This window comes from Pseudomyrmex gracilis, unplaced genomic scaffold (genome assembly GCF_002006095.1).
Source record: "Pseudomyrmex gracilis isolate BER0280 unplaced genomic scaffold, ASM200609v1 scaffold_168, whole genome shotgun sequence".
NCBI classification, from domain to species: domain Eukaryota; kingdom Metazoa; phylum Arthropoda; class Insecta; order Hymenoptera; family Formicidae; genus Pseudomyrmex; species Pseudomyrmex gracilis.
Window position 1 is genome coordinate 236,559 of NW_018020752.1, and position 25,511 is coordinate 262,069.

Genomic DNA, 25,511 nt, shown 5'->3' on the forward strand with positions numbered 1-25,511 from the left:
CAAATTTTCGAACAAGTAAAGCTCTTCTCTGTTAACTTTTAAGTTTTTTTTTTTTTTCTATATAAATTTGTTTGGAGTTTGATATGACGACGATGAAGTTCGATTGTATCCTGGCGATATATTCATTTTTGATAATTTTGAGAAAGCAGGTTTATATATCACAGCCTAAAAATTATACAAAACAGACATAACAAATGACTCGCTCTGATTAACAGAAAAAGAATTCAAAACTTTAAATATATATCACAGTTTTAAATGTAAAACAATATTCGTAAGTTCAAAATAAAACAAAAAACACAAAAATATAAAACTAATAGCGATCAAAGAAACACATTACGCAATAATCCAGAATCCTTCAAAATTTTAACCTGCGTTAATTTGCTCGAGAAAATTTTTTTTAGAATATATCCGCGAGATTATTTGGCACTCCAGTAACCTCCCAGATGGTAGCTGCCAATCGCCGAGAGTGTTCCAAAACGCAAGTCGACGTGGTCAGTCCCAAATGAACGCAGTAGAGCTCGTAGATTCGTACTTTGTTGGGCGAGACTTTGGGGAAACACGTCTCGGTTAGTTTTCTGCAAAAATTAAGAGAACAAGTTAAAAATTTCATTAAAAAACACAGTTGAAAGACGCATAAAAAGACGCGATACAAAAATTACCTGTAATAGTCTCCGCAGAGTATGCCTGGTACCGGAAAATTTTTCATCACATAATTAAGATAGACTTTACATTTCGGTGGTGAGTAACCCTGAAAATACACAAATGACAAAGTAAATTTATAGAATGTACGCATATGCACGATATTTTTTTTTTAATTGAAGTGCATACGTACGGAAATGTCTTCGAACCACAAGAAGTAAGAATAATTGAACGTGGTGTCCTTCCACATGACCGACAAATGGCCTTCCTGCAGATGTATTCGACTTTGCTCGACCATGTTCCAAATCTTAAGAGACAGAAAGAAAACTAATAAAGTCGTTGAAACTATTTGTGAAAATAGATTTTTACGATTCTTTTTCGTGCAGAAAATGCAATCGATACATTTTTTTTTTTTTTGGTATTTTGATTTAGTGTTTGGTGCTAAGTTTAACGGAAAACTAACTTTTTTCATCGTAAGAGTAAGCGTTTCGGTGCTCGTAAAGTCTAGCGTGGGCGCCACGAGTCTGTGAGTCGTTCTGTCGATGTAGATGAAATGTACCAGACCTGGAAACTCTTCGAGATACTTGTTGATAGTTAGGGAACTTCTCGTAAAAGATTAACATTAAGGAGACAATATGGAGCGAAATGCATTCCATAAAAAAAAAAGAACTTTCAATTCGACATTTTCTGGAAAATCGCAAGCATCGTGAACAAACAAAAAGAGTAAAATATAATGTATTCAAAATATCGATATAGAAAAGAAACGAGTTCGTGCACTTCCAGCTGTTTATTATTATTTTTTTTAAATAAAAGGATATGATCCTAGCGTGAAGTTCTTCATTGCTTTGACCTTCAGAAAGTCACTGAAGTCGCTCAGCTTTTGCCGAACGAGCCTGCCGACCGTGGTGAGAACGTCGGTTCCTTGCTTCAAAAAATTCCGATCGAAACAAGTCAGACGTAGTAGTTCTTTCAAGGTTTCCACAAAGCCGGAAGTATTGGCTTCGATCTGCACGACCACTTCGGGATCTCGAGAGCGTAGAAGGTCGTTGTACTTTTTTCGAACGAAGTCCCATTTTATTTGCAATCTCTTTTGACACATATCGACATCGTTGCCAACGTTAGAACGATTCTTCTTAATTCCTTCCAACACCTTCTTGATCGACGCGTCGAGGTTTTCGAAGATTGGCTTCAATTCGTCAACATCCCTTTGAAACTGCAGGTTGTTCATCAGATTTAAATAATAGAAACTGTCGCACAATCCTGAGGAAGTGGAAAGATTTGTAGCTTCGACTATTGTTATTAGATTGATGGAATCCGATAGCTCGAAGATGTGAACCGCATTGGCCGTATAATTGTGCTGAGAGCCAAGAAGCAACAATTGACTGTAGAGATCGTCATCAGTTAAGGATGAAAGTCCCTCAGTCACCGAAGGATCTCTCGAACCTAGAAAAAGATGAGGATTTTTATATAATCTCGTCGAAATTATTGAAAAAAAAATTTCCTTATTCTTTACTCATTGCTAAAATTCTTTATTATAAGAAATACGCTAAAAAAAACCTACTAAAAAGATTCGTAATGTCTTCGGAAGTAGGAGTGGCCAGTCTAGCTCCGAAACTTAGTCTCATTTCGTCGTTTTTTACAGAACCGCTTTCCGGTAACAAGATATCGCTGTCGTTATTGTCGTCGTTACTCTCGAATCGATTGTGCCTCCGCTTTTTATTTACCGTCCAACAAAGTAGGATCATCAATAAGATGTCGGATGCGCACAAGTCGTGAGCGTTTTTGCTGGAGTACAGTGACAAAAACTTGGATCCAACCAGAAGCAACATGTGTGAGTTGTTGAATTCGGGTTGCGAACTTTTCAACTTGTCGCATGCGTCGTGCAGTACTTTGAGGACCGAAGAAGATACTTCTGAATTCACTGACAACTGTTCCACCGCTTCTGTCAGCATACTCTGCTCGCTGTTTCTCAAGTCACACCACGCATCCAGCAAAGAGGACACCAGACCCACTTTCTGCCAGTTGGTTTTCAATCTGCAATCAGAAATTAAAGTGGCGGATTAGCCGCTTACATTCGAATTAAAAATTATTTTGCACACACGTACATTTGTTATTTATTTCATTCTTCATCTATATTTTATTCTTAGATCTGTATTGTACTTTTACATCTACTGTATATCAGTTACATACATCGCAACATCCGGACCACACACGTGGCGCACAATCGACACGCATATTCCAAGCGTACGTCTCATAAGTTCCACCTCTTTTGTAGCCAAATATATAAATGTGTAACCAATGTATTCATCAAAGACCATGTTTGTTCCATCTTGAAACTTCATCGATGTATAGGAGTTCCCAAACTGAGAAGCCATCACATGCTGTGAGGTAACGATGGGTGAAAACAACTGCATTATGATGTTAGGACTCAGTAAAGACGTTTCCAAGTCTGTGACATCCTATAGAAAAACAAATAAAAAAAAAACTATATTTAATTGTTCGAGAAGCGGTAATGTATTGTATTTCAATTATATATTATTGAAATTTACCTTGTTATCCTGACTGTTGAGCAAACCTTGCGTTCTCGCGAGCTTCACGATGTGACTCGCGAATTTCTTATTACACTTTGCGAACAACACATCGTTCAGATGATCAAATATCAGTACAGCCCTCATTCCGTTTACAATTTCGAAGTTTTACTTGTCTATTCTCAGCACACAATTTATATTTGAACGTTTAATGTTTAAAAAAAAACTGTCATTTACACGTAGAAGGCGTTCCACAATCAATCATGCGCACATTGTAATGTTATTTATTGCCGCTTTGTTTATTTCGCTCGAACAACAACGGTAATCTTATTTGACTTGAGATTTTCACGCGAATTTCGACATGCTTTTGGAATTTGTTTTTCAATTGTATACCCACTGTTTGTTTTTTTTCCCTTGTAATAGTTTTAAGTTACAGATTTTTTTTTTCTCTCTCTCTCTCTCGAACAAACAAGTACAAAACTTCTTTTCTTTCTTCTTACGGCTCGCTAGAATCATATACACAATAGCATAACGCACTTGTCTCTCTGTCGGCACTCGGCACTTTTGATGCCAGCTGTCAAAGCTGCGAGGTGTCCAAAAAGGTCCGCACACTTTCGTGTCAGCTGTGTCTGATAAGATCTATAGTTCATAGATGACACCTCCGGCAATACCTGGCGCTACCTGTATGACTTTTCATCACCTTTATTTTCTTCCCGCGAACAAGTTTTGAGGTTAGACGACGACGACGACGACGACGACGAAAAGCAGTCGACACGTGTTGCCTGAGACTTGTAGAATCTATTTTAAGTAACTTTTATTTAATCTATATGTTTTGATTTGGTAGATTGGACGAACGCGTCACGAGAGACACGAGGAGCCACAAAACGTGTCACCACAGTCAAGCAGCAGACGACACGGATGAATCATAGTAAACCGATTCACAAAGCTTACATAACTCACGTACATATACATATACGTATGTACACGCAAAACACGTGTTTCTCTTCACTGGTTGCATTATCCATGCGCGTAATAATTTTGCATGTGCGCGAAGAGAGCCGAAACATAAGGAAAATATCATGAATATATTGTAGAGCATTATCGTGTATTTTGACTGCCAACCCGCTGTTACCTATCGATTGCCATGATAGCGCAAAGTTTTCCGTGCGTCGGAAAAATCTCGTCGTCGTGACACGAGGTAGGATGCCGTTCGTTCGCGGAGAGAGCTCATTATCAACGCTAACTCCTGGGTGTTCTTCAATTATTAACGCAAATCTGCGGAAACTTTTTTTATTTTTATCTTTGTTCAATATTCAGTGAGAAATAAAGACGGAGTGACTTTTGTGTCGTTAATTGGGAAACATCATCCGTTTGAGAGACGGCGTTAGAAAATGCAAACTCTATAAACAGCAAATAGCGTTAGCGTTAAGCGTTTTCTAATCACAGCAACCGATTTCTAACCAATAAACAATAAAACATTGTTTTGTGTTTGTAACCGCATCGATTGGACCTTTAACGTCGACTTTTTTTGCGACCCCGCGGTGTACAGTTGCATTTTTATATATGATCCGCATTTTTCATACAAACTCGCAAACGCTAACGCTCTACCCTTGAAAGCGACAGCGTCGATAGCGCGAATCTGTAATGTAAAATACTACCCATCAGTTACGTCATGATGTAGTGTTGATAGCTAGCTCCCCGAACAACTTTGAATAGAAACGATTGCGAGTTCCTTGAACGCGATCGTTTGATTAGATACCGCTAACTTTTTCTCCCATCAGCTCGATGACGTTTCTCAAAACTTCGACATTCGTAACTGCCGCGGGAGAGCATTGCGTGAAGCAGAAATGTTTCACGAACAAGAGGGATCTGACAACAATCTCTCAAAGAGAGACGTTCTATTCACGTCCTTTGTCGTAAGTGTCACTATTTGTTTTATATATATATATATAATGACTTTTGTTATTTTTTTTCCAACTCGATGCTTCCCCTTCTATACCGACAATGAGATAAAAATTAAATAGTTTTTTTTATAAAGAGGAATTTAATTTTTATAAATTAAAGCGAATTTTTATATATTTCGTATATTACTTTTGCAGTGTTTTTGAAGCATTAAAAAAAATCATCTTACGTAACATTCTTAATTTACATGCGGCATTTTATATCTGATGCAACACACACACACACACACACAAGTCAATTATATTAAACAATAATATTAATGTTTGATGTCAGTCAGGTGCTCTTGCAGGAATTATTTGTGACGTGACACTGTTCCCGTTGGACACTCTTAAAACACGTTTGCAAAGCCAGCATGGATTCTTTCAATCTGGCGGTTTCAAGAAACTGTACAAAGGCATAGGACCTGTGATATTGGGTTCTGCTCCGTCAGGTATGTAATAATATTTATACATCAATACACAAGATATAAAGAAAATAAAAGATAGAGAAAAGATATTGTAGAGAAAATGCGCTTTGTAACCTTGATATTAATTAATATACACACTGTGTGTTACACTACAGCTGCTATATTTTTTATTACTTATGAGGGCATAAAACAGTATACACAGCCGTGTATACCGGAACAGTATCACTCAATTATACACATGGTTGCGGCATCATCTTCCGAAGTGGTGAGCAATTACAGTTTTGTTTTCACTGTCACATGATATGATGCGTAATCTCATTGTGTGATAATTTTGTTTTTTTTTTTTCTACACGTTAGTATGTACGACAGATATGTTTGTAAGTTTTGTAACATCAAAACGTATGTTGTATGACATTTGTATCGAAATCTTGTGCGACTTTTATATACAGACAGCCTGCTTGGTTCGGGTACCTGTGGAGGTGATTAAACAAAGAAAACAAGCTCTTCTATCCGATACAAATCACTTAGGTTTAAGAACATTATATCGCGGTTACGGAAGTACCGTACTTCGAGACTTGCCGTTTGGACTGATTCAAATGCCGTTGTGGGAATATTTCAAGCTCTACTGGACTCGACGAAGCCAACGTGATTGCACACCAATGGAAGGTGCTATTTGCGGAGCCGCGTCAGGTAGAATATTTATGTTATATAACTTTGCGAATTTGTGCGTTAAGATAACTTTCCTTAAATATTTTACGAATAAAAAAAAGTTATAATGACGTAATTAAAATATTCATCTTTTGTCTCAGTTGCTATATCGGCTGCCTTAACAACACCACTGGACGTTGCAAAGACGAGAATTATGTTATCCAGCACGTCCGCTGAAAAAGAAGAAGTTAAAATATCGACAATGTTGAAGGAGGTTTACAAATGTAACGGCGTAAAAGGGTGAGAAAAGAAAATTTTATATAATTCTTATACACACATATAGGTATGCGTAGTCTACCAGAACTGCACGCAATACTTTCAGATTGTTCGCTGGCTTTGTTCCGAGAGTAACCGGATTTACCATTGGTGGATTTATATTCTTTGGCGTTTACGAGCAAGCCAGAGAACTTTGTATATCTTACTTCTCACAAAGATTCGCCGACATATAGGTCAATAATTTCTAAATAATTAAAAAATAATTACGAAAGCTTTTAAGCACATTTTGCGGATATCTCTTGAGCTCTGTCCTACTTCAACGTGATATTTGCTGGGATTGGTTTCAGAAGGTAATTTGTAAATTAATAGAATTTATTAAAATAAAAAATTTTATTTGTTGCTAATACTTTAGTATTACAAGATATTAAAGCTTAAAAGATCACATTTATCAGTTTTCAGGCTGTCCTTTTTCGTCTTCTCCCCAAAAAAAACTTTTTGGGAAACGTAAGTTCCTGGTATTATTAAATACATACAGAAAACACTGCGTTAAGAATCAACGTAGGAAACTTTTGTGTTTTTTTCTTTTTTGAAAAAGAAACTTCGTGTCACGATACACAATATTCAAGGGCGCACCAGCAACGAATCTTATCTATGGTCACAGTTGCGATAATACAAATGTGATTACAATCTCAATTACTTTGCACAAAAGATCAGCTTTAACCTTATATATATATACATATATATATATATATGTATATATTTATATACATATATATATATAACGATCAACAACGATCTTTAAGAATATCTCTCAATTCCATATCAAGTGCAGTGTTTCACTCAAGATCTTACATGTGCATTTTCTATGATCTTACATGTTGCATTTTCTAACTTTATAGAAGTTTACGATTTATCGAAAAGATCTCTACAATTCAAATTTTGCCAATTTAGATTATTCTGTATTATTACGTAGCGTTGGAAATACAAAATAAGATTATAAGAATATAAAATGTCACTGAGCAAAACTTGTATCACAAACATTGGTTCTTGAATTGTACATTAAAAAGATTCCTCATTACGCAGGTCGCTCGAATAATCTCAGATAAATTACTTTGATCACAAAAAGGCTTAAAAGAGAATAGAACGAGTATTAATACTAATTTTATTTAAATCTATGCACAACAATACCTTCTTTCGGATTTTCTCGTTAGAACTATTTCATTTTCTTTTACTTGTTGCAAGTTTTCGGGATTGGACGCGAAATCCTTTACGATTTCGTTAAACAACTCGACTGTAAAGAAAATGAAAATTTTGAATAAACGCACACATTTTATAACTGATACCCAATTGCATTTGTCACAAGTGTTTTTTGGTAAAAATATCTAGTACATATTTCCTACCTACCTACGTTTTCTCCCGTTTTACTAGACGTTACAAAAAGTTTGGTCTGTGTACCGTTCGCGTATCTTTCTACGGTATTTTGTAAATCCGGATCGTCCAACGGAAGACCCGAGTCGTACAAATCTTTTTTCGTGGCGCAAAGGTACACTTTGCAATTTTCCTCGACGCTTCTGAGTTCTCTAACCCAGTGTTTCGCCCGTTGAAACGTGCTCGATCTAGTGATGTCGTAGCACACTATGGCAGCCCTTGCGCCTCGATAATACGTTCTGGTCATGGCATCGTATCTGATAATATTATTAAATAAATATTATAAAAATTTTAAGATAATATTAAGAAATATTTAAGAAAATTATGTTCCTCTTGACGACATGGTGTGTAACAGTATACACAGTATTAACTGTTCAGATATCCGAGCGACTGATAACACAAAAAATGTAATAAGAGAAATATCAACTTACTTCTCGCTACCCGCAGTATCCCATATTCCCATAACAAGCGACACATCATCCAACTGTATTCGCTTCGCTGCAAACACAGTGCCTATTGTCTGCGATATAATTTCAACAGTATTAATTCGCATATGATGCCCTCCCTCCCATCTAGAGTTTTTACAACGCAAATTTTCATAATATTTATTACTTTACAATATTTCCTTCCACAATGTTGCGGACTATGAGAAACAAGACGTGCCGTGTTAGTGCTTTTGTAAATTGTTTAGGACTGTTCTTCTCCGCATTTCTTTTTTTTTTTTTTTTGAATTCTGATTGCATATTGATACAACGCAAGTAAAAAAATATTGTTACTGTCAAACATTTGTAACTTATATTGTTTATTGTAGATAAGCTACTAGAGAATAGCAAGTACCAGTAATTGGAACTACAAGAAAAACGCTCAAAAATAAAGTGTTGCTTTTCTTGTGATGCACACACACATTCTTCTATCTTGATGCTTGTTTATTTCATTACAAGAAAATTTAAACGAGTTTCAGCCAAGAAGAACAGTTCTGTGATCAGGAAGGAGTTTAAGGATTTCAAGAAAAACTATTACGTCATTTCTTTGTTTCAACAAATTGTCGTATCGACTCAACGATGCTGATGAATTTGATAATGCTTCAAATAAAACCACTTACGTTTTGATAAGGTCGACTGTCATTGAACGTGTCATGTATGTATCGCTCCATAAGACTTGTTTTTCCCACTGTCGCATTGCCCAATAATACAACTTTCAAATCTACGCGACTCATGTTGTCTGTATCAGAATGTCACTGACTATCGATGATAGCTTTGTTCTAGCGTCTAGCGTATCATATGGGCAAAGTGGCCGTGCAAAGGTTATACGAACATACACACTCCTCTCCACCGCCCACCAACAGTCGCCATGTTGTTTCTTTCGCTAATGATGCGATAACATCGCACACATGCTGGGATACGTTCCAAAATCTTATCTTGGTAACCGAAAACTATAGTACAAGTGATGTAAAATATAGCATTTTAGTAACCAAGGTAAGATTTTGGAACGTAGCTCTGAAGAAACGATTATACAAAATAAATGCTTCAACCGCGATTGGTCATCTTGAATAATCAATCGATGCGATTGGTCAGTTCTGTTGAGTTAAAATGTAAATATTCAACGACCGATTGCAGATGTGAATGATGTCCTTGCACTGAGGTCAATGACCTTTCGTCAAAGTTCATTGACCTCTCGTCAAAGGTTACTGACCTCTCGTCAAAGGTCAATGACCTCTCGTCAAAGTTCATTGACCTCTCGTCAAAGGTCAATGACCTCTCGCCAAAGGTCAATGACCTTTCGTCAAAGGTCATTACGTCACGTCAGACACGTGACTATACAAAGTGACTTCGTTGAGCGTGAACTGGGAGCGAGGCACTACCTCTTGATTGACATGTAAGAAAGTCGTTCCTTGTTCTTGGACTAAGAGTCTGCGAAAACCGTTAACAATTTTTCCATTCCACACGCGTCGTTGCGTACAATCGAAAGTGCATCCGTAGTAAAATAACTTATGCACGTCGTTTTACACATATCCTTTTTTAAAACGTGTACGAAAATAACAACGTGAGGAATTATTTGAAATAAATATCGTTTATTTTCTTAATTATTAATGTACAACTACGTGAATTTTTACATACTCATCGTATTTGTAGACTCGTAAACATCTTTTTGTTCTTACAAGAAATGTTTCTTCAATCTGGAACATATCTATTGCTCTTTATTGAGCTACGTTATGATGACGCAATTAGTGGGTTGCAATTTTTAACAATTATGCAGATCAACGCATAAATTTCTCATTTTATAATAAATTTCTTTATTTGGCCTTTCCTTGCGCGGCAACCGCGGCCATCGCTGCTTTAACGGTCTCTTCGTCACCCAGGAATTTCATAGAAACCACAGGTTTGAAGTTCTCATCCAGTTCGTACACAAACGGAATGCCAGTCGGCAGGTTCAACCCCATAATCTGATCGTTAGTCAGTTCTATTTAAACAAAATATCATCAAACAAAAATTAGTATGGTTATATAATTAAATAAATACGTAAACTGATGAAAAATGGAATTCCTTACGATCCAAATGCTTCACTATGCCACGTAAGCTGTTTCCATGGGCAGCTATAATGATTCTCTTTCCTTCCTTTAATTGGGGAATAATCGTCTCGTTCCAATAAGGCAACGTTCTCTCGATGGTCAACTTGAGAGACTCAAATTTCGGAAACTCGTCAGGTTTTGGTCCATCAGCGTAACGCGGATCCTTCACTATCGTTTCGTAATACTTGTGATCCGGTTCCATTGGAGGTGGTGGCACGTCAAACGATCTACGCCAGATCTGCACTTGCTCTTCACCGTATTTGGCAGCAGTCTCCGCCTTATTCATGCCAGTAAGACCACCATAGTGTCGTTCGTTCAGTCGCCATGTTTTCTGAACAGGTAGATCTTCCTGGCCGATCTCCTTTAGAATTGCTTTCAGGGTTTCTTGTGCTCTCGTTAGAACTGACGTATGAGCCACATCAAACGTGTAACCTGCATCCTTCAGAGCTTTCCCTGCCGACACAGCTTCATTTTTGCCTGCAAGAGATTTTGTATTGTACAGACAGCAGCATCTTTGATGTACAAAGTATCGTTTATTAAGAGGTGTGTCCTGCATTGTGTTTTATAAAGAAAGACACACTCTGCGAGCAGAATGAGATTATCTAAAAGATCAAATAAAACATGTAGAACGTGAGATTTTTTTACAAACAACTTTGTTTTTACAGAGAAACTTGATGTGAACGAATGAACGCAATCACATCTTATGTTTTCGAAAGAAAATTTTTGATTTTTTCTTGTTTTTGCATTTTAATTGTTTTGCGCCATTTAATCTTTTCGTCCGATGTAATTTAATACTTTTAAAAACATTGACGGGTTCTGTTACGTCACAATATCATTCATTCAAATTAAAAAACTCAGAGAGAGAGGTCGTGCGACCTTTTGTCCTTGAAAAGCGACGAATTCGATACGTAACCCCGGATGATATTTACGCACCCTTGTCCGACAGATTGGCGTCGTACCATCCGCAGAAAAGATTCAACTTATTCCATTCGCTTTCGCCGTGGCGAACCATAACTATCCTGTATTTCGACATGTTTCCTGTAAAATCGCACGAAGAACGCCGGAGTAAACGACAGACAAATTTGCGAGCAATTTCGCGGATCGTGTGAACAAATCGATGCGGTTACAGCACAAATAATTTAGAGGGCGTTGCGAACACTAGGAACGAAAAATACAGGGAATTACAAAGTTTCTGGTTACTGACACTGCCGATTACTAAACGTTGCGTGAGGTTGAAAGAGCTCTTTTGTGGAGACACTCGAGCTGACGTGAGCTGACGTACGGGTTTATATGATCGGAGCGATCCGCGAAAGCAAAGAACTATTTAAAAAAAAACATCAAAAAATCGCGAGATCTCGAACGAGTTTTTAGTTCTCACAAAAAAGATGATCATTTGTATTCGCGCTTGATCATTCGACATATCACAATTTATAATTATGGAGATAATAACCGCCAACGATAATACCAGTAAATCGCACACTTTGTTGTCTCCTGAATTCTGCAAGAATTCCTTGCTGATTTCTTGCAATTGGCAAATTGTCAATAACAAGCAATTTTGCGACGCCGTCACCACTGTGCCGTTGCAGGACGCGCCCGCAAGGTAATAGCAAATAAATGAAAACATTGGATTGTATATGCGCACTTCATTAAGTTTTGAAATAATTAACACAACACAGTGAGAAATAATGTCATTATATGTGTTACAGCATTAATTATGAAGACGTAGTTTCTATTGAGACGTGTATCGCTCTGCAACCGGTATCTCCTACGATAAATTCTTGCACAGAACCGTGCATGCTAGAAATCAAGATGACAAACTGTCAAAAGATAGCACGTGTTGCTGTTGTTTCGGAGGGCGAGGTTCTTGAAATTTTTAAACAATTTGGAGAATACGAAACAACGGTGTTTGCAGAATTTATAGACGAGTGTTTAGAAAATACCGTTTTTTTTGGAGACACAACAATGCAACCTCCCACTGCTGAAGTTAGTATTAAGGTGAGAGGAAAACTTTACCTTCTCGATATTACAAAGATATTACACATTTTACAGCTTTTTGTTTTTTTAGTAATGTTTATATATAAAACTATGTAATAATAATAATATAATAACACACTTTATGTAAGTATAATTTACTTTTTCACCACAGTTTACCAGAATAAAAAGTAAAGGCCCTATGTGGATTTATGGCATAAGACTGTTTTTGACTGATTCTGTCAAAGAGGCAAAACCGAGTGCCTTCAATTATGAGATTATTCAGACTTTTCTTAGCAATAACAATGACAAGCCGAGCAAAGGAGCCGAAATGGCAAAGAAGGTATTTAATTATTACAACAAACAAGAAATTACGAATCAAGAGTGTTTCAAGCTGGAAGATTTGGAAACCTTTGCTACTAACTACCTCAAATGTAAAAATAGAATTGGAAAAACAGATAACGAGAAGGAAAATCGAAATCGTGCCGAGGATAGTGAAAAATCAAATTCCCTCGAATGCGAAAATGAGACTGCAAGAAGAGACGGTAACGAAAAAGAGCGTCCGAACTGCGGAGAGAATAGTAAAAATTTGGATACAGACATCAGAATCTATATTGACAATAAATTCCATGACATGGAAATGAGATTGATGAGACGAATAGATGAAATAGAATCGAATACCAATCAGAAATTAAATGCCATTTTGGAAAGACTTAAAGCGTTAAATTTCAAATAAATATTTCTATTAAATTGTTGATAGATCTGAAACAAAACAAATATAATTGTATAACAAAAATTAGTAACAAACGTAGAGTGTTTTGTATATATGTAAAAAATATATCGAATAATTTAGTAAATTATAAAAAAAAAAAAAAAAAAAAAAAAACGATATTTTTTTTGTATCATACATATGTACGCAACTGTTTTTTTGTTTATTTTAATGTAAATTAATTATACATGACATTTGTATCGCAACAAGTCACAGTTATAGAGGTCTTTCTTCAATATCTTTACTTATTCTTCGTAGATGTTTTATCTCGGATGCAGCGCTGAAGGCTGCATCAATTTTAATCCGCGTAACAAGATTTTTATAAATGCGTTTCTAGATTGTTATATTACAGTTAGATTATTTGTATATTAGTTTCACATCAGGCAATTCCAAAAACTTGTACATTAACTTTCAGAAGATTACCATTAACAGCGTATACCGATTAGGGACGTGTTGCATCATCCTATCTACCGCTACGAAAGTCAAAATTGATCCAGCCTTAGCGTTTTCCGAAGACTTTCAAGTCTGTTGTGATGCGTGTGTACTTATTCTGCTGTTTTCGAATTTTGTAAAATCAAAAATCATATATAAAAAGAAAAACATTGCACCATTTCGAGTTTACCTTCAAATATTTCTACAGATACAAACGTTTTTTCTAAAAACACTCTGCGCAACTTGCACTAATCTTATGCGTAGAAAAATGAAAATCTTTAAATATTCTTCCAAAAGACTTTGATGTATGTACACTTCTCGATACATCCCCGCAAAATTGATTTATGCGAAAGTTTTCCTCAAAATTTGTTGTTTTTGATATGATTTTAAAAATCATGTGAAGAAAAAAAAAAACGTAATCATATGTACATAAATCAATTTTTTACATTCGATATACATTTGAATATAAGTTATTTTATACACACACTAACATGATAAAAAATTGCTTAGAAAAGTACAAAATAATGCACAATAGAAGGTATATAAATAAAGAAAAATTATATCTATATATTGGCAGTATGTATACTTCAACTAAAAATGACACGTAAAATAGATTCAAAAACCTAGTCGACCTTATTATTCTCCTGAGGAGGATCCCAAGAATGAAGTTGTTTTCGCCACAGTCTTACCATGCCGTCCCAACCTCTTCTGCTGTACTTTAAATGTTTCGGCGGCGTTCTCGGATGTTCTCTCGTACGTCTTTCTCTGAAAGAAAAAAATAAAAAATTCCCAAGTTTATTTTAATTACAACAAATAAAAAACTAAATTAAAGAGCCACATGAGAAGAGATATAGAAAAGCAAATAAAAAAACAAAATTTGTCTTACATAGCAATGAAATTTATATGCAAAAATCTAGATATTTTTTTCTTTTTCCATAACTAATTATTTTTTATATACAACATTTACTTTGGGACTATTTGAATGTATCTATCGTATCCAATGGTATTTTTTCCGTAATCTATTTCTTTTTGTCTTCTCGCCAACACAACCGGATCTGTTTCGTACTCTATAGGTTTTCTCCCGTTCTCTGACGAATTGGTAGTCGTGCTAGAGTCACTCGAATCACATCTCGTACGAAAGATTTTGGTTGTTTTATAATCCGCACTGTTCTGTCTTGGCCTTTTGCGCCAAACGTGCGCATTTTCCGGTTTATTCTTCACATTATCTTTGTACTCTATGTATCTAATGTTATTTGTACTTTCCACAGGATCCGGACAATGATCCGAGTCCTGCACCTTATCCGCATCTTCTACATCGTGATCCGGTGGGGTGTCGTCGCTCAGAGTGCTCCAATCCTCGTATTCCTGAACATCTTTGCGAACCTCATTTGCAGTTTCCTCAGTTTTGCACGTACCATTGCTCTCTACATTGCTCTTCTTTTTCTCGTCGCTTTCTTGCGACTCGATCGTCTTATAATTCATAGACAATATCTCGTCGAACAGCTCGTCCTCTTCGCACGAAGGATCCATTTTTCTTTATTTTTTTTCTTTTTTAAAGAATTAACCACTTTGGAATCAACAAATCGGTTGTCAATAAATTTATATATCACTCGGCTACCTGTGAAACGTCACATATATTTATATGTTTACATACGTATATACATACGTATATACATTTTGCGATATTATTTATTCTAAATTCACGCTCGAAAGAATGCGCTACAATATTTATTGCGTACGTACACGCGCGTAGAGTGTTTTTTTAACAAAGCATAACCTGAACAGATGTTCCAACGCTGTGACTTATCCTCGTGCAAAATATCAAAAAACGCCGTTCGCGGAGAAATTTTAATTTTCTTGCCTCCGTATGTCGTTGCTGTCTTACGCGCAACCGTGATTGCGAAGAGAAAATTCCTCTCTATCTCTTTTGTACAACGAAATTACGAACGCGCGTATTCGATCATTTTACAAACTGCAATCCGTATCTTCTTTCGTCAATTTGCTTGCGCGCCTTTTTGACAGTACGAAAGCCAGCGATTTGAAAAAAACAGAGACAGATACCGAGAGAGCGGTCACGGACGCAAATTGCCGTTGGTTCTCGTCCAGGTGCGCCGCGATGTCCACGTTACGTGTTCGCGAACTACACGGGATACGTTCCAAAATCCCACCTTGGTTACCAAAACGCTATATTTTGCGTCACGTGTACTATAGTTTTCGGTTACCGAGGTAAGATTTTGGAACGTACCCACGAGAATCAAACTGCTTCCACCAGGGGTACGTTCCAAAATCCTACCCTTGGTTAATAAAATGCTATATTTTACGTCACGTGTACTATAGTTTTCGGTTATCGAGGTAAGATTTTTTGGAACGTATCCAGCGCATTTCGATTATTTAAATTTGAGCGCGCGCGCGTTCGATTCGAGAATCGAAACACACTTCGATTCACACTTGAATTGGCGGGCTGAATCCATGGCTGGGTCGGGGGTCGATCGCGCGCTGTTAACGGCGAGGTTAAGTGGTGATTATTCGAAATTTCTAGCTGTTTGTACGCGCGGAATTTCACAACGCGGAGATTCGTTCCGGAATTTCGAAAATTCCGAGAGAGTAAATAATGTCGAACGCAATTGTCGTGCTGAGTGATTCCGACGAAGTTGGAAGCTCGTCCGACGACAACGAGGAAGACAAAAAATCTGAAGAAGAAGAAGAAGAAGCAAACGAGGGTGCGACGAGCGACTTCGACTTCCCGGAAGTACCGTTCTGTCGCGAAACCGTCCGCGAGATCTCGCGGAGCGAGGCGAATTTTGTCGGTGCGAACGTAAACGACGACGTCCCGTCTGGCCTCAACGACTCGGAGGATGACGACGATCGAGTCGGAAAGAGTTCGCGACGGAAGGCGACGCTCAAGAAGAAGAACGGGACGGCGATGATGGATGAACGATCGAGGCGGCGGCAAGAGAAAGATAGAGAAAAAGCGTTGAGGGCGATTGAGAAAAAGAAATCGAGAGACGTGAAACCTGGCGAGTGCATGAAGTTCATGGAGGTTGAGCTCGACTCAGGTATAGACGCGTTTGTTTTTCACAAAGACATTAAGAGCACGTTGCTAAATGCTGATGTTAAGTTTAACGTGATCGCCCAATTGATTCCGAACAGTATTACGTGGCGGAGAAACATCGAGGAGAATTACGTCGGTGATGATAACCAGGTGCGCGTGAGAAAGAGCTCGCAACCGGAGAAGCACGCGATCGTGATCTGGGACAGCTGTCAAACGGTGAGTCACGTGGCGGACGACACGTTTTGCGCGGTTGTGCGAAGCACTTGCGATCTGATACCGGATCACACCGTGACTCTGGTTATCTTCGGCACGGAGGATTATTTCGCGTATCGAAAGAAACGGAAGTCGGCGCGAAATCCCGGCGGGAAAGGATCGCGATGTAACAACAACGACGGTCGTTTTAAGACGTTGCCAGTTATATCCAGACAACAGCTCGAGTTGTGTCTGACCGAGATTCAATTGAATTTGCGTTGCAACAGCAGATCGATCGAGAACGCGCAAGATCTGGCGCTAATGGTTTATCAGTACACGAAGTCAATTTCGGAGATACCGTACAAATCGAGAAAGGAGAGTCAAGAGAACAAATTTGACTGGTACGCCACGGGTGATAACAGAAACACGGTGCGCGTGGACAGGAACGGGAACGGATTGAAGAGACTGTGGCAGCAACAGTTGTGCCAGTTCAATTTGTGCGGTTTGGAAATCGCAGAAGCGATATGCGCCGTTTATCCAAGCCCGGCGCGACTTTTCAAGGTATCGCAATTTTTTAAGTGCCGCGCGAGATACGGTTTTTCTCGTTCTCACGTTTATTAGCGTTCGGAGAGCATCTCTAGCTCTGCTTGCTCGGGAAGCGGGAAGTTGGAATAATTTGAATTGAAATTTTTCTCAGGCTTATGAAAATTGCACACCCGAAGAAGGAATGAATTTGTTAAAAGATATACCGGTAAGTCTCTCTCTTTCTCTCTCGATTTGAACCTTTTATCGCAGTTTTTTTTTTTTACGAATAAATCACTGGAAGTAGACATTTACAAATTAATTTTCAATATTATTTATTGTTTATTTAATGCCATATAAATATATATCAATTATTAGATAACTATAAATTACTTTGAAATTAAAATACTTTTGTGTGTAAACTATAGCGTATTCTTATACCGGAAGTAATAACTAACTTGTGCAGCACTTAGAGTTTTAACAAATTATCGATTTATATATATATATGCTTGACAGATTAGGAGAGCGGCAGGACCTCTCACAGCTGTGCGCAAAGTCGGTCCTGAATTAAGCAAAAAGATATACATAATGTTTACGTCGGAAAACGGAGATAATCCACTCGAATAAAAGACAAACAGTCAAGACAAGTGTGTTTACGAGATTAATCTGTAATTTTATTTATAATTTTCATACTGTAAATATTTAAAAAAATGCATTGTACGATATAATTGTAACATATTTACGGAACACATTGTTGTTTCTTGGTGTATCAACATTATTTTTTTTTACGTCTGCTCATCATTTTCAAGTTACACATTTAAGCAGCGGAAATTTTTGTACATACGGAAGATTATTGAAATGATATTAAACTGTGTTCAGTATATAACTAATAAATGATTATTCTATTTTTCACACTAGGAGGTGAACATACACATGTATCCCTCTTCCCCCCTCTTTCTCTCTCTCTCTATATCTCTCTCTTGCCTGTTTATGCAAGACGCGTACTTAAAATTCACAATGCACTAAATACAACAATTATAACAACAAAATACTATCACTATATTAAAGCTTAGAGACCAGTAGAAAATGTTATTATCAATTATATATTATGATTACGTGAGTATTAACACACACACAATCATAATACATGTAAAAAATATGTAATATATTAAATAAATTGTTTTGTAACAATTGTATTGTAGAGATACTTCAATTATGTATATAATATATAGTATATATATATATTATATGTATAATCTTTTTTTTTTTTAATATATTAATATTAATCTGTTTAATTCATTTTGCTATGTATCTTTAGTATTACTCTGAAATACTATACATGTGTATTTTCTTTTATTTTACTTTACTCGCACTGTCAAAAGCAGACTCTTCTAAACTTGCGTGTTTCTTCTCGTCCACCTTGTTCAAGACATCGCAATCATTGTCGCCAACAGCTGAAGGTGATGTTTCTTCGATTGTGGGCGCGGGCGTGTATTTGCGCTCGATAATATTCGTCTTAATAGCGTCTTCAATCTCGAGTACGTCGTCCGCGAGAGAATCGTCGTAACTACTCGACGTTTTGGAAGATTGCGTTTGCACGCATCTGTAATCGTCCTTGAAGGTCAGGATTTTCGGCGCACTCGCGTCTTCCGTGTTCTTCGTCAGTATCACTTGCTCGTTCTGCTGAGCGATCTGCGTGCTTCTCTTTGCCAAAATAATTTTCGTGTACTTCACCGGTTGCATCAGTCGATTTTCCAACGGCATTCCAATTCTGCTCTTCGCCGGGATGCTGTTGTTCTGCGACTGAGTCTGCAATATCAGTTGATTTAGATTCTGCACAGTCATATTGGGACATATAACGGCCGGTGTGGAAGTCGCTCCGATCTTGCTCGGGGTCTGTTGCAGCTTGTTGTCCTGTTTGTTACTTATCAGAACAACCTTGGTGGTGCTGTTCAACTTGGGTCTCTCCTGGGGATCCTTGATCAGCGCGGTTTGCGTCACGACCGGTATCTTGTCGATGTTATTCAAATTGTCATCGTCTTTGGCAAATATTATCGGTATGTCCAGTATGTTTCCCAGATCATCGTCAAGATCGTTCGCTATAGTTTTCTGAATATTTTGAGGCTTCGCTTTCTGAAGCCTCTGTAAGTTGGTGGCGTTCACTGTGATCTTCGGCATAGTTTTCACCGACTTGTGGGAAACCTTCAGCTTGTTGGATATCGGTAGTACGCCGCCGGAACTTTGATTATTCAACGGAACTATTACCGAGGGCGCGCTCCTGTTGTGAAGGGAATTCTCGACAATGACTATGTTACTGCACGACGTGTTATTATCCGTGTTACTGGGTGCGGTTTCTTGTCGTGGTACATAGGCCGACTTGGGTATATCCAATACTTGCGAGTCACAGCTCATTCCCATCTCCTCTGTCGCTACAAAATATACACGTATAATTTGTCTCAGATCTAGAGAAGAGGGTAATGCGATTATATAAATAACGTATTAACATGCACAACAATATTTTTTAAATATTTCCAACGTTGCACCGACATAATAATTTGTTGTATACACATTTTTGTGAGACGATTTTTGAGGAGAGAGATTTTAGCATTTACTTCCATAATATCAGATTGTAACTTTGGATGAGATACAATAATAAAACTAGTGGTTTTTTTTTTTTAATACTCTTAATATTAATATTAAGCTATAAATATTAAAGCTTTCTTAATATTAATATTGAGAAAGACAGAAATTATACAGAAATATACATAGAATCTGTCTTATTCTACCAAGAGACAAGAAGTATTACAGATGTAGCAAGTTATCTTGGTGCAAAAAAAAAAGATATCTACTATTACTCTGATAACTGCTTGCCCACCATATAACCCACCTAAGAAAGGTATTGGTTAAACGCCCCACAGCCGATAGTTCATGTTCGTATTATTCAGTATGATTAGTTATATATCTTACCCAGTAAATAGGATTAAGGTTGGGAATTAAACAAATTCGAATTACATGTATCGCAAAAAAATATTTATTGGATACAAAATAAAAGCCTGGCATCATATTTACAATAAATTTTGTGTGTGTGTGTGTGTGTGTAGATAGGTTTTAAAAATGCCTATGTGGCTTATATTCACGTATTTTTATATATACAATTTACGTAGGACACGAAGACAATACCACATGTTTAATGAAGTAATATATATAAATTCACTGTGTATATTCACATTACTAAAAAGTTAAGTTAGTAATTTTGTTGTATATGTTTTTAAACTATGTCAAGAGAGAGACATGAGCGATGTCATGCAATAAACTTTGTGATACTAATTATTATTCTCTTGGCTACAAAATATAAAAGAAAACCATACAGTATCTGTAATAACAGGGAAGAAATTTATGAGATAAAATAAATGCAGCAATTAAATTAAGCAGAGTATATGTGTATGTGTGTGTGTGTGTGTGCGTGTGGACGCGTATGCATGTGTTTTGGAAGAGGAAATATTTTGGTTATTCATAGTCAAGAAGTCACACAAAACAAAATGCGTGACTCTCGTATGTGAGTAGATACTTACAAAATCAATAATCCATATCATAAGAGTTGAAAAATTTTTATTACGCAATATCAAAGTCGTTTTTTTTTTTTTTTTAATATATCGTAATTAACACAGCTACGAAACACTTAACATTCTCCCATTTTTTAATAGGAAAATTTATAATTACAGAAATATCAATATAATTACACACGTGTTTTTGAGATATATGCAATTTTCTATATACATTTTACATACGAGCGTAAAAAAAAGTTTCCTATAAAAATTTACGAGTCTAAGATATGTATAGTAACCTTTTGCTACAAAAAAGATCAAAAAAAAGAAAAAAATTATGAAAAAAAAAAATAATAATAAACGTCTAACTGCGTGTACACGCAACAACTATATTCATTCTATGTACAACGATATAAGTACTAAAAATCTGCTTACCTATATTAAAAGTAGCTCAAATTGTGATTGAACTAACTATTGTAAATAAAATATATGTTCAAAATTCGTGTTTTTTAAGTTACCACAAAGAGATATCAAACACACATTGAACTCGATCTGATTCTATCGAATGCGTATAAATCACTTTGCTAGATATTAAAAAAAATTATTCTAAGTACATTTATCCTCTCGTAAACCCTCTCCCCCCTCCAAAAAAAAATAAAAATAAAAATACAGATATTGTAACATTCAAAAACTGCTCGATCGATCACATCATTTAGCTTCAACTACGTTTCGGATGAATTATTTACTAGTTGATTGGATAATGATCTACCTTTTGAGACTGTCGACGTGGATGGCGTTACGTTATTCGTCGGCGAGCTGGTGGTCGTTAACAAAATGCTGGAAGCCGACGACACACGAGCGGAGGAGGTGGTACTCGTTAACGGAGCAGGATTTTTTCCGCTTTGTAGAAGATTCGACAACGTGGCGCTTGTTGTTGCAACGGGTTTACCGCTTCCCGCTAAATTTGAAATGAGAAAAAAAAAAAAAGAACGTGTAAGTAATTCTAAGCCGAACATTATTTCACGATAGAATTCGAAACAACGGGAACTACAAGTGATAAACAACATCTCACCTCCAGAATTCGTATTGATTCTGATCTGACTACCCGCAGTGATAACGTTCACCAATTTCGTATCTGCGTTCTTGTCGGATGCGTTCACATGTCTGAAATTACTCGACACCACATTCGAGTAAGACTTGTTAGCAGGTATTAACGTTTTGATCTTCGTGCCCTGTAGCGGCACATTCGAAATGATCTTCGGCACTTTGGCGGATGTGGCCGACGATCTGGATACATTAGACGCTTTTGACATGGTGGTCGCAGATTGACTCGCCGTACTCGGTGCTAAACGTATCGGTCCTATAGGCGCTAAACTCGCTAATGAACCGATATTAAGCGTCAAACCGTTTTCTGCGGCAATATTTGTCTGCAACGATCAATCATTGCGAATAAATTATTACATATTGTAGTAACGATATGATATAATTAAAGTATAAAATATTTGGTCGCAGTTTTAAATTATAGTAGAGTAAATAGTAAGTTATATAATTTCTATTTTAATTGCACATAAGTCATCACATGTGTCGTCAAATATAAAATTTATATGCGGTACAATTTTACCTGCCCAGTTACTCTAGCGGTCTTTAAATGTTCAGGTAATTGATTTTTCTGATTGTTCGCGGGTCGTTTCCGTCTCACCGCGGAAGTATGATTTGCGTGTTGTACGCTCCCTTGAACCGGGGTAATTTGCGTGTTGACTTTGGGAGTCAAGCTCGTCGTCGCGTTCATTCCGACCGACAGCATGGCGGAGGATATCGGCGAGTTCGGTCGGGATTTCTTTACGATCGGCGAATTAGGCTCACTCTCCACGGAACTGCTCGTTGAATTTCTACGTCTGAGAGACTCCTTCTTGTTCTTGTTGTCACAGTTGGTCGATATCGTTGGTCGCAGTGGTAGCGGATTCGGTTGCAACAAGATGCTACCGATAAAGTCGCCAATCTCATCCAATATATATCGGTCTACCATGCTCTGCGTAATGCCCTCAAGCATCTTCTTAGACGTGGATATTCTGAGATAATCGTCAGCCGTGCCGACAATCACTAGACTCGTCTCGACCATCATCTTCTCTCGAAGATCTTCCAGATCGTCCGGTCTGACGAGGGTGGCGTTTTGACCGATAATGAACATCACAGGACAACGAAGGTCCATTAACATGTCGTCCGGTGTGCCTCGTTTTCCCTCAACCGTCGTGAAAGGAAATCCGATGCAGATTACGGCATTTACGTGTTCCATTTGTGCTATCTACATTGCGGAAGAGATTTGACAATATTAGGAAAAACAATGTGGCTATTGAAAAAAAAAACAAAAAAAACAAAAAGAGAATAAAATTGTCTTAGAATTACCTGACAAGCAAGAGCTGCACCAGTGTTAAAACCTACGAGTACGATCGGTCTGCCGGGATATTCGCTTCTGATGCTTTGTAACTTCGCCCTCGTGGCCTGAACCAATTGATCTATGCACACCATCATGGTCATTCTGTTGGCCGCCAATCCTATATGATTGTGATTGTGATTGTAATTATGAAAGGCGAACACCGTGCCCAGCATTCGCAGCTGCGCGATCCACTTCTGTTGACGCATCGAAATGGACGACGTTATACCGGTCGACGTTATACCGAAAGGTACTACTATTAAGATCGGATTTCCAGGTAATTCCTTCTGTAACCGTTTACATTAGTTCTCATTCACAGCACTACATAATAACACACAACGATGCAATGATCAAATTATTATATTTACGAGTTTAATTCCGTTCAAACTTGATGCAACTGGGTCCCACGATCGTTTCAAGTATGATCCGAGTGTTTCCCACGTTATCGAACCGGCTTTGGTTATAATGTTCGGTTGCACCGCGATCATCTTATCGATCAATTGAGGAATCTTTTGTCTCAAAGATTGCAGAATGTCGAGATAAATAATCAAGTATTCCTGTGAGAGATGTTCAAACAACAAATTATGCAGCCATTGAGCCAATCTCCAGTCCCATACAATTGACGCTAATGTTTCTCGAAATTGTCTTGCCGCAATATCTATAGACATTCTTCGAAAAATTGGCTCGGATGTGGTCTTCGTCTTGGATAGTCTCGCGAGCCTCTCCGTATTCAATATTCGAGTCACTTTGCTGAATATTCGATTCTGAACCGAAGACCACAAAGTTTTGTCTATTTTTTCCTCCCAATCTTCGTCTTCTTCTAGGCGTACGTTACTCACTAAACGTTGGAATTCGTCCATTGAATTCTGAGCTTTCGTTAAGTCAAATGGCAGTGTCAGTGGCTTATCGTCAATGTCCACCACATTGATTTCTTCGTCTTTTCTATGTTTACTGCTGAGACATATAACGTATATCAAAAAGAAACACACTTATTTTTATTACTTTTAAGTTAAATTAAATATCTTTAATAAACCTCACCTTATTGTAGTATTCTTTGAGAAAAACAACTTCTTTACAGGCTTTGCGTAATTGTTCTCTGGTTTCCAGTTCCAGGGTTTGGCGTAGCAATGATCTTTGACTATTATATCAACATCCATCTCATAATTTCCAGCAAGTTGACGCAGATATGTGGTCAATTTATTCGAATTGTCATCCAATGCTTCAGTTGGACTCGGCAGTCCAGAACTGCTTGCAGAAGTAGATTGTGCCATAGTTGTGAATGTATTTAGCATTGTGCAATTCAATCTTCGGGATTCTCACTTTATCAATTAGGACAAATTCAAGTTTAGTTTTTTCCCTGGAACAAACATGACGCAAATACATCATCGGCATTTACAAACAACATCATTCTGCACATTATCGTTTCATTCGCACACACACACATAAAATTATATAATTTAAAACAGTTAATCAAGGAAATCTCTCCTGAAAAGTTCTGAAAAAAAAAAAAAAAAAAAAACTAACCTTTACACGTGTCTCCTCTGTTATACAAACATACATACGTTCGTTGTAGACAACAGAAGTTTGCTTTTGCGATAACGTTTGTTGCATTTCTCAACGTTGCAATTATTTATTATCTTCTCGAAAAGATATTCTACATACGCAAAGTTACGCAAACGTTCAGTGTTTCTCAGCCCGTGCACGTTTGTCACGCGTGAATACATGGCAGAAGGTGTCACAAGAGGAAACGCGATATATACCCTCCGTACATTACATTCTCACGCAATAGATAGAACAATAATACGCACTCGCACGTTGATGAGTTATTTACGTTCGGTTGCTTATTGACATTGACGCACACACACTACACACACACACACACACACACATCACATATACTTACTGTTTTGCATAAACTTATTTTTGTTTCAATGGATTGCATCCGAGAATGTTTAACGCGACGTTAACGCCACCAGGTATAACGCCGCAATTAGAGTTTAGCGTCTCACCGACGTGCGAACTTACTTTACCACGGAGGTAAAGCAGATTTTCACAAAAATTCAAATTTTGCGTTATGTTAATTGTGTAATATATTTTTTATTTACATATAATTTATTTTAATTCTCTCGATTAATTCAATT

General features: G+C 37.2%; 8 protein-coding genes across 19 annotated transcripts; 3 read left to right on the plus strand and 5 right to left on the minus strand.

Annotated features, from left to right (window-relative positions):
- Window positions 1–43: 43 nt before the first annotated feature.
- On the minus strand, window positions 44–4,072 carry LOC109857670 (Hermansky-Pudlak syndrome 1 protein homolog). Of its 2 annotated transcripts, none has more exons than XM_020434212.1 (8): window positions 3,189–4,072; window positions 2,830–3,098; window positions 2,201–2,673; window positions 1,458–2,082; window positions 1,103–1,247; window positions 833–946; window positions 660–748; window positions 44–575 (listed from the first exon to the last, which is right to left on the minus strand). In XM_020434212.1, the coding sequence occupies exons 1-8, from the start codon at window positions 3,312–3,314 to the stop codon at window positions 398–400; spliced, it is 2,019 nt and encodes a 672-aa protein (XP_020289801.1). In that variant the 5' UTR covers window positions 3,315–4,072; the 3' UTR covers window positions 44–397. The 2 variants fall into 2 exon arrangements, with proteins under 2 accessions (XP_020289801.1, XP_020289802.1); XM_020434213.1 differs by having other exon boundaries at window positions 1,103–1,223; window positions 3,189–4,071.
- A 134-nt stretch (window positions 4,073–4,206) lies between these two features.
- LOC109857673 (S-adenosylmethionine mitochondrial carrier protein-like) lies at window positions 4,207–7,002 on the plus strand. The gene is made up of 8 exons (XM_020434225.1): window positions 4,207–4,365; window positions 4,949–5,083; window positions 5,403–5,559; window positions 5,691–5,800; window positions 5,985–6,225; window positions 6,345–6,483; window positions 6,566–6,809; window positions 6,912–7,002. The coding sequence occupies exons 2-7, from the start codon at window positions 5,015–5,017 to the stop codon at window positions 6,690–6,692; spliced, it is 843 nt and encodes a 280-aa protein (XP_020289814.1). The 5' UTR covers window positions 4,207–4,365; window positions 4,949–5,014; the 3' UTR covers window positions 6,693–6,809; window positions 6,912–7,002.
- LOC109857674 (ras-related protein Rab-24-like) lies at window positions 6,952–9,267 on the minus strand. Of its 2 annotated transcripts, none has more exons than XM_020434226.1 (4): window positions 8,990–9,267; window positions 8,319–8,459; window positions 7,864–8,144; window positions 6,952–7,750 (listed from the first exon to the last, which is right to left on the minus strand). In XM_020434226.1, the coding sequence occupies exons 1-4, from the start codon at window positions 9,064–9,066 to the stop codon at window positions 7,632–7,634; spliced, it is 618 nt and encodes a 205-aa protein (XP_020289815.1). In that variant the 5' UTR covers window positions 9,067–9,267; the 3' UTR covers window positions 6,952–7,631. The 2 variants fall into 2 exon arrangements, with proteins under 2 accessions (XP_020289815.1, XP_020289816.1); XM_020434227.1 differs by having other exon boundaries at window positions 8,319–8,407; window positions 8,990–9,263.
- Window positions 9,268–9,938: 671 nt separating this feature from the next.
- LOC109857691 (phosphoglycerate mutase 1) lies at window positions 9,939–11,584 on the minus strand. Its single transcript, XM_020434265.1, has 3 exons — window positions 11,390–11,584; window positions 10,436–10,933; window positions 9,939–10,347 (listed from the first exon to the last, which is right to left on the minus strand). Exons 1-3 carry the CDS (start codon window positions 11,487–11,489, stop codon window positions 10,181–10,183), a joined length of 765 nt encoding a protein of 254 aa, XP_020289854.1. The 5' UTR covers window positions 11,490–11,584; the 3' UTR covers window positions 9,939–10,180.
- Window positions 11,585–11,873: 289 nt separating this feature from the next.
- LOC109857690 lies at window positions 11,874–13,221 on the plus strand. 2 transcript variants are annotated; one of them, XM_020434263.1, is made up of 3 exons: window positions 11,874–12,056; window positions 12,163–12,451; window positions 12,603–13,221. In XM_020434263.1, the coding sequence occupies exons 1-3, from the start codon at window positions 11,893–11,895 to the stop codon at window positions 13,161–13,163; spliced, it is 1,014 nt and encodes a 337-aa protein (XP_020289852.1). In that variant the 5' UTR covers window positions 11,874–11,892; the 3' UTR covers window positions 13,164–13,221. The 2 variants fall into 2 exon arrangements, with proteins under 2 accessions (XP_020289852.1, XP_020289853.1); XM_020434264.1 differs by having other exon boundaries at window positions 12,163–12,439.
- Window positions 13,222–14,125: 904 nt separating this feature from the next.
- LOC109857676 (histone RNA hairpin-binding protein) lies at window positions 14,126–15,652 on the minus strand. 3 transcript variants are annotated; one of them, XM_020434232.1, is made up of 3 exons: window positions 15,406–15,652; window positions 14,596–15,242; window positions 14,126–14,393 (listed from the first exon to the last, which is right to left on the minus strand). In XM_020434232.1, exons 2-3 carry the CDS (start codon window positions 15,156–15,158, stop codon window positions 14,252–14,254), a joined length of 705 nt encoding a protein of 234 aa, XP_020289821.1. In that variant the 5' UTR covers window positions 15,159–15,242; window positions 15,406–15,652; the 3' UTR covers window positions 14,126–14,251. The 3 variants fall into 3 exon arrangements, with proteins under 3 accessions (XP_020289821.1, XP_020289819.1, XP_020289820.1); XM_020434230.1 differs by having other exon boundaries at window positions 14,596–15,246; XM_020434231.1 differs by having other exon boundaries at window positions 14,596–15,246; window positions 15,372–15,652.
- A 427-nt stretch (window positions 15,653–16,079) lies between these two features.
- Window positions 16,080–18,306, plus strand: LOC109857664 (crossover junction endonuclease EME1). Its single transcript, XM_020434204.1, has 3 exons — window positions 16,080–17,433; window positions 17,570–17,623; window positions 17,911–18,306. Exons 1-3 carry the CDS (start codon window positions 16,240–16,242, stop codon window positions 18,019–18,021), a joined length of 1,359 nt encoding a protein of 452 aa, XP_020289793.1. The 5' UTR covers window positions 16,080–16,239; the 3' UTR covers window positions 18,022–18,306.
- Window positions 18,307–18,598: 292 nt separating this feature from the next.
- Window positions 18,599–25,339, minus strand: LOC109857662 (KAT8 regulatory NSL complex subunit 3). Of its 7 annotated transcripts, none has more exons than XM_020434202.1 (8): window positions 24,895–25,248; window positions 24,409–24,727; window positions 23,739–24,324; window positions 23,343–23,654; window positions 22,561–23,241; window positions 22,012–22,366; window positions 21,709–21,897; window positions 18,599–19,823 (listed from the first exon to the last, which is right to left on the minus strand). In XM_020434202.1, the coding sequence occupies exons 2-8, from the start codon at window positions 24,660–24,662 to the stop codon at window positions 18,748–18,750; spliced, it is 3,453 nt and encodes a 1,150-aa protein (XP_020289791.1). In that variant the 5' UTR covers window positions 24,663–24,727; window positions 24,895–25,248; the 3' UTR covers window positions 18,599–18,747. The 7 variants fall into 7 exon arrangements, with proteins under 7 accessions (XP_020289791.1, XP_020289788.1, XP_020289787.1 ...); XM_020434199.1 differs by lacking the exon at window positions 24,895–25,248 and adding an exon at window positions 25,274–25,339 and having other exon boundaries at window positions 18,600–19,823; window positions 23,343–23,657; XM_020434198.1 differs by having other exon boundaries at window positions 18,600–19,823; window positions 23,343–23,657; window positions 25,179–25,248.
- Window positions 25,340–25,511: the final 172 nt, after the last annotated feature.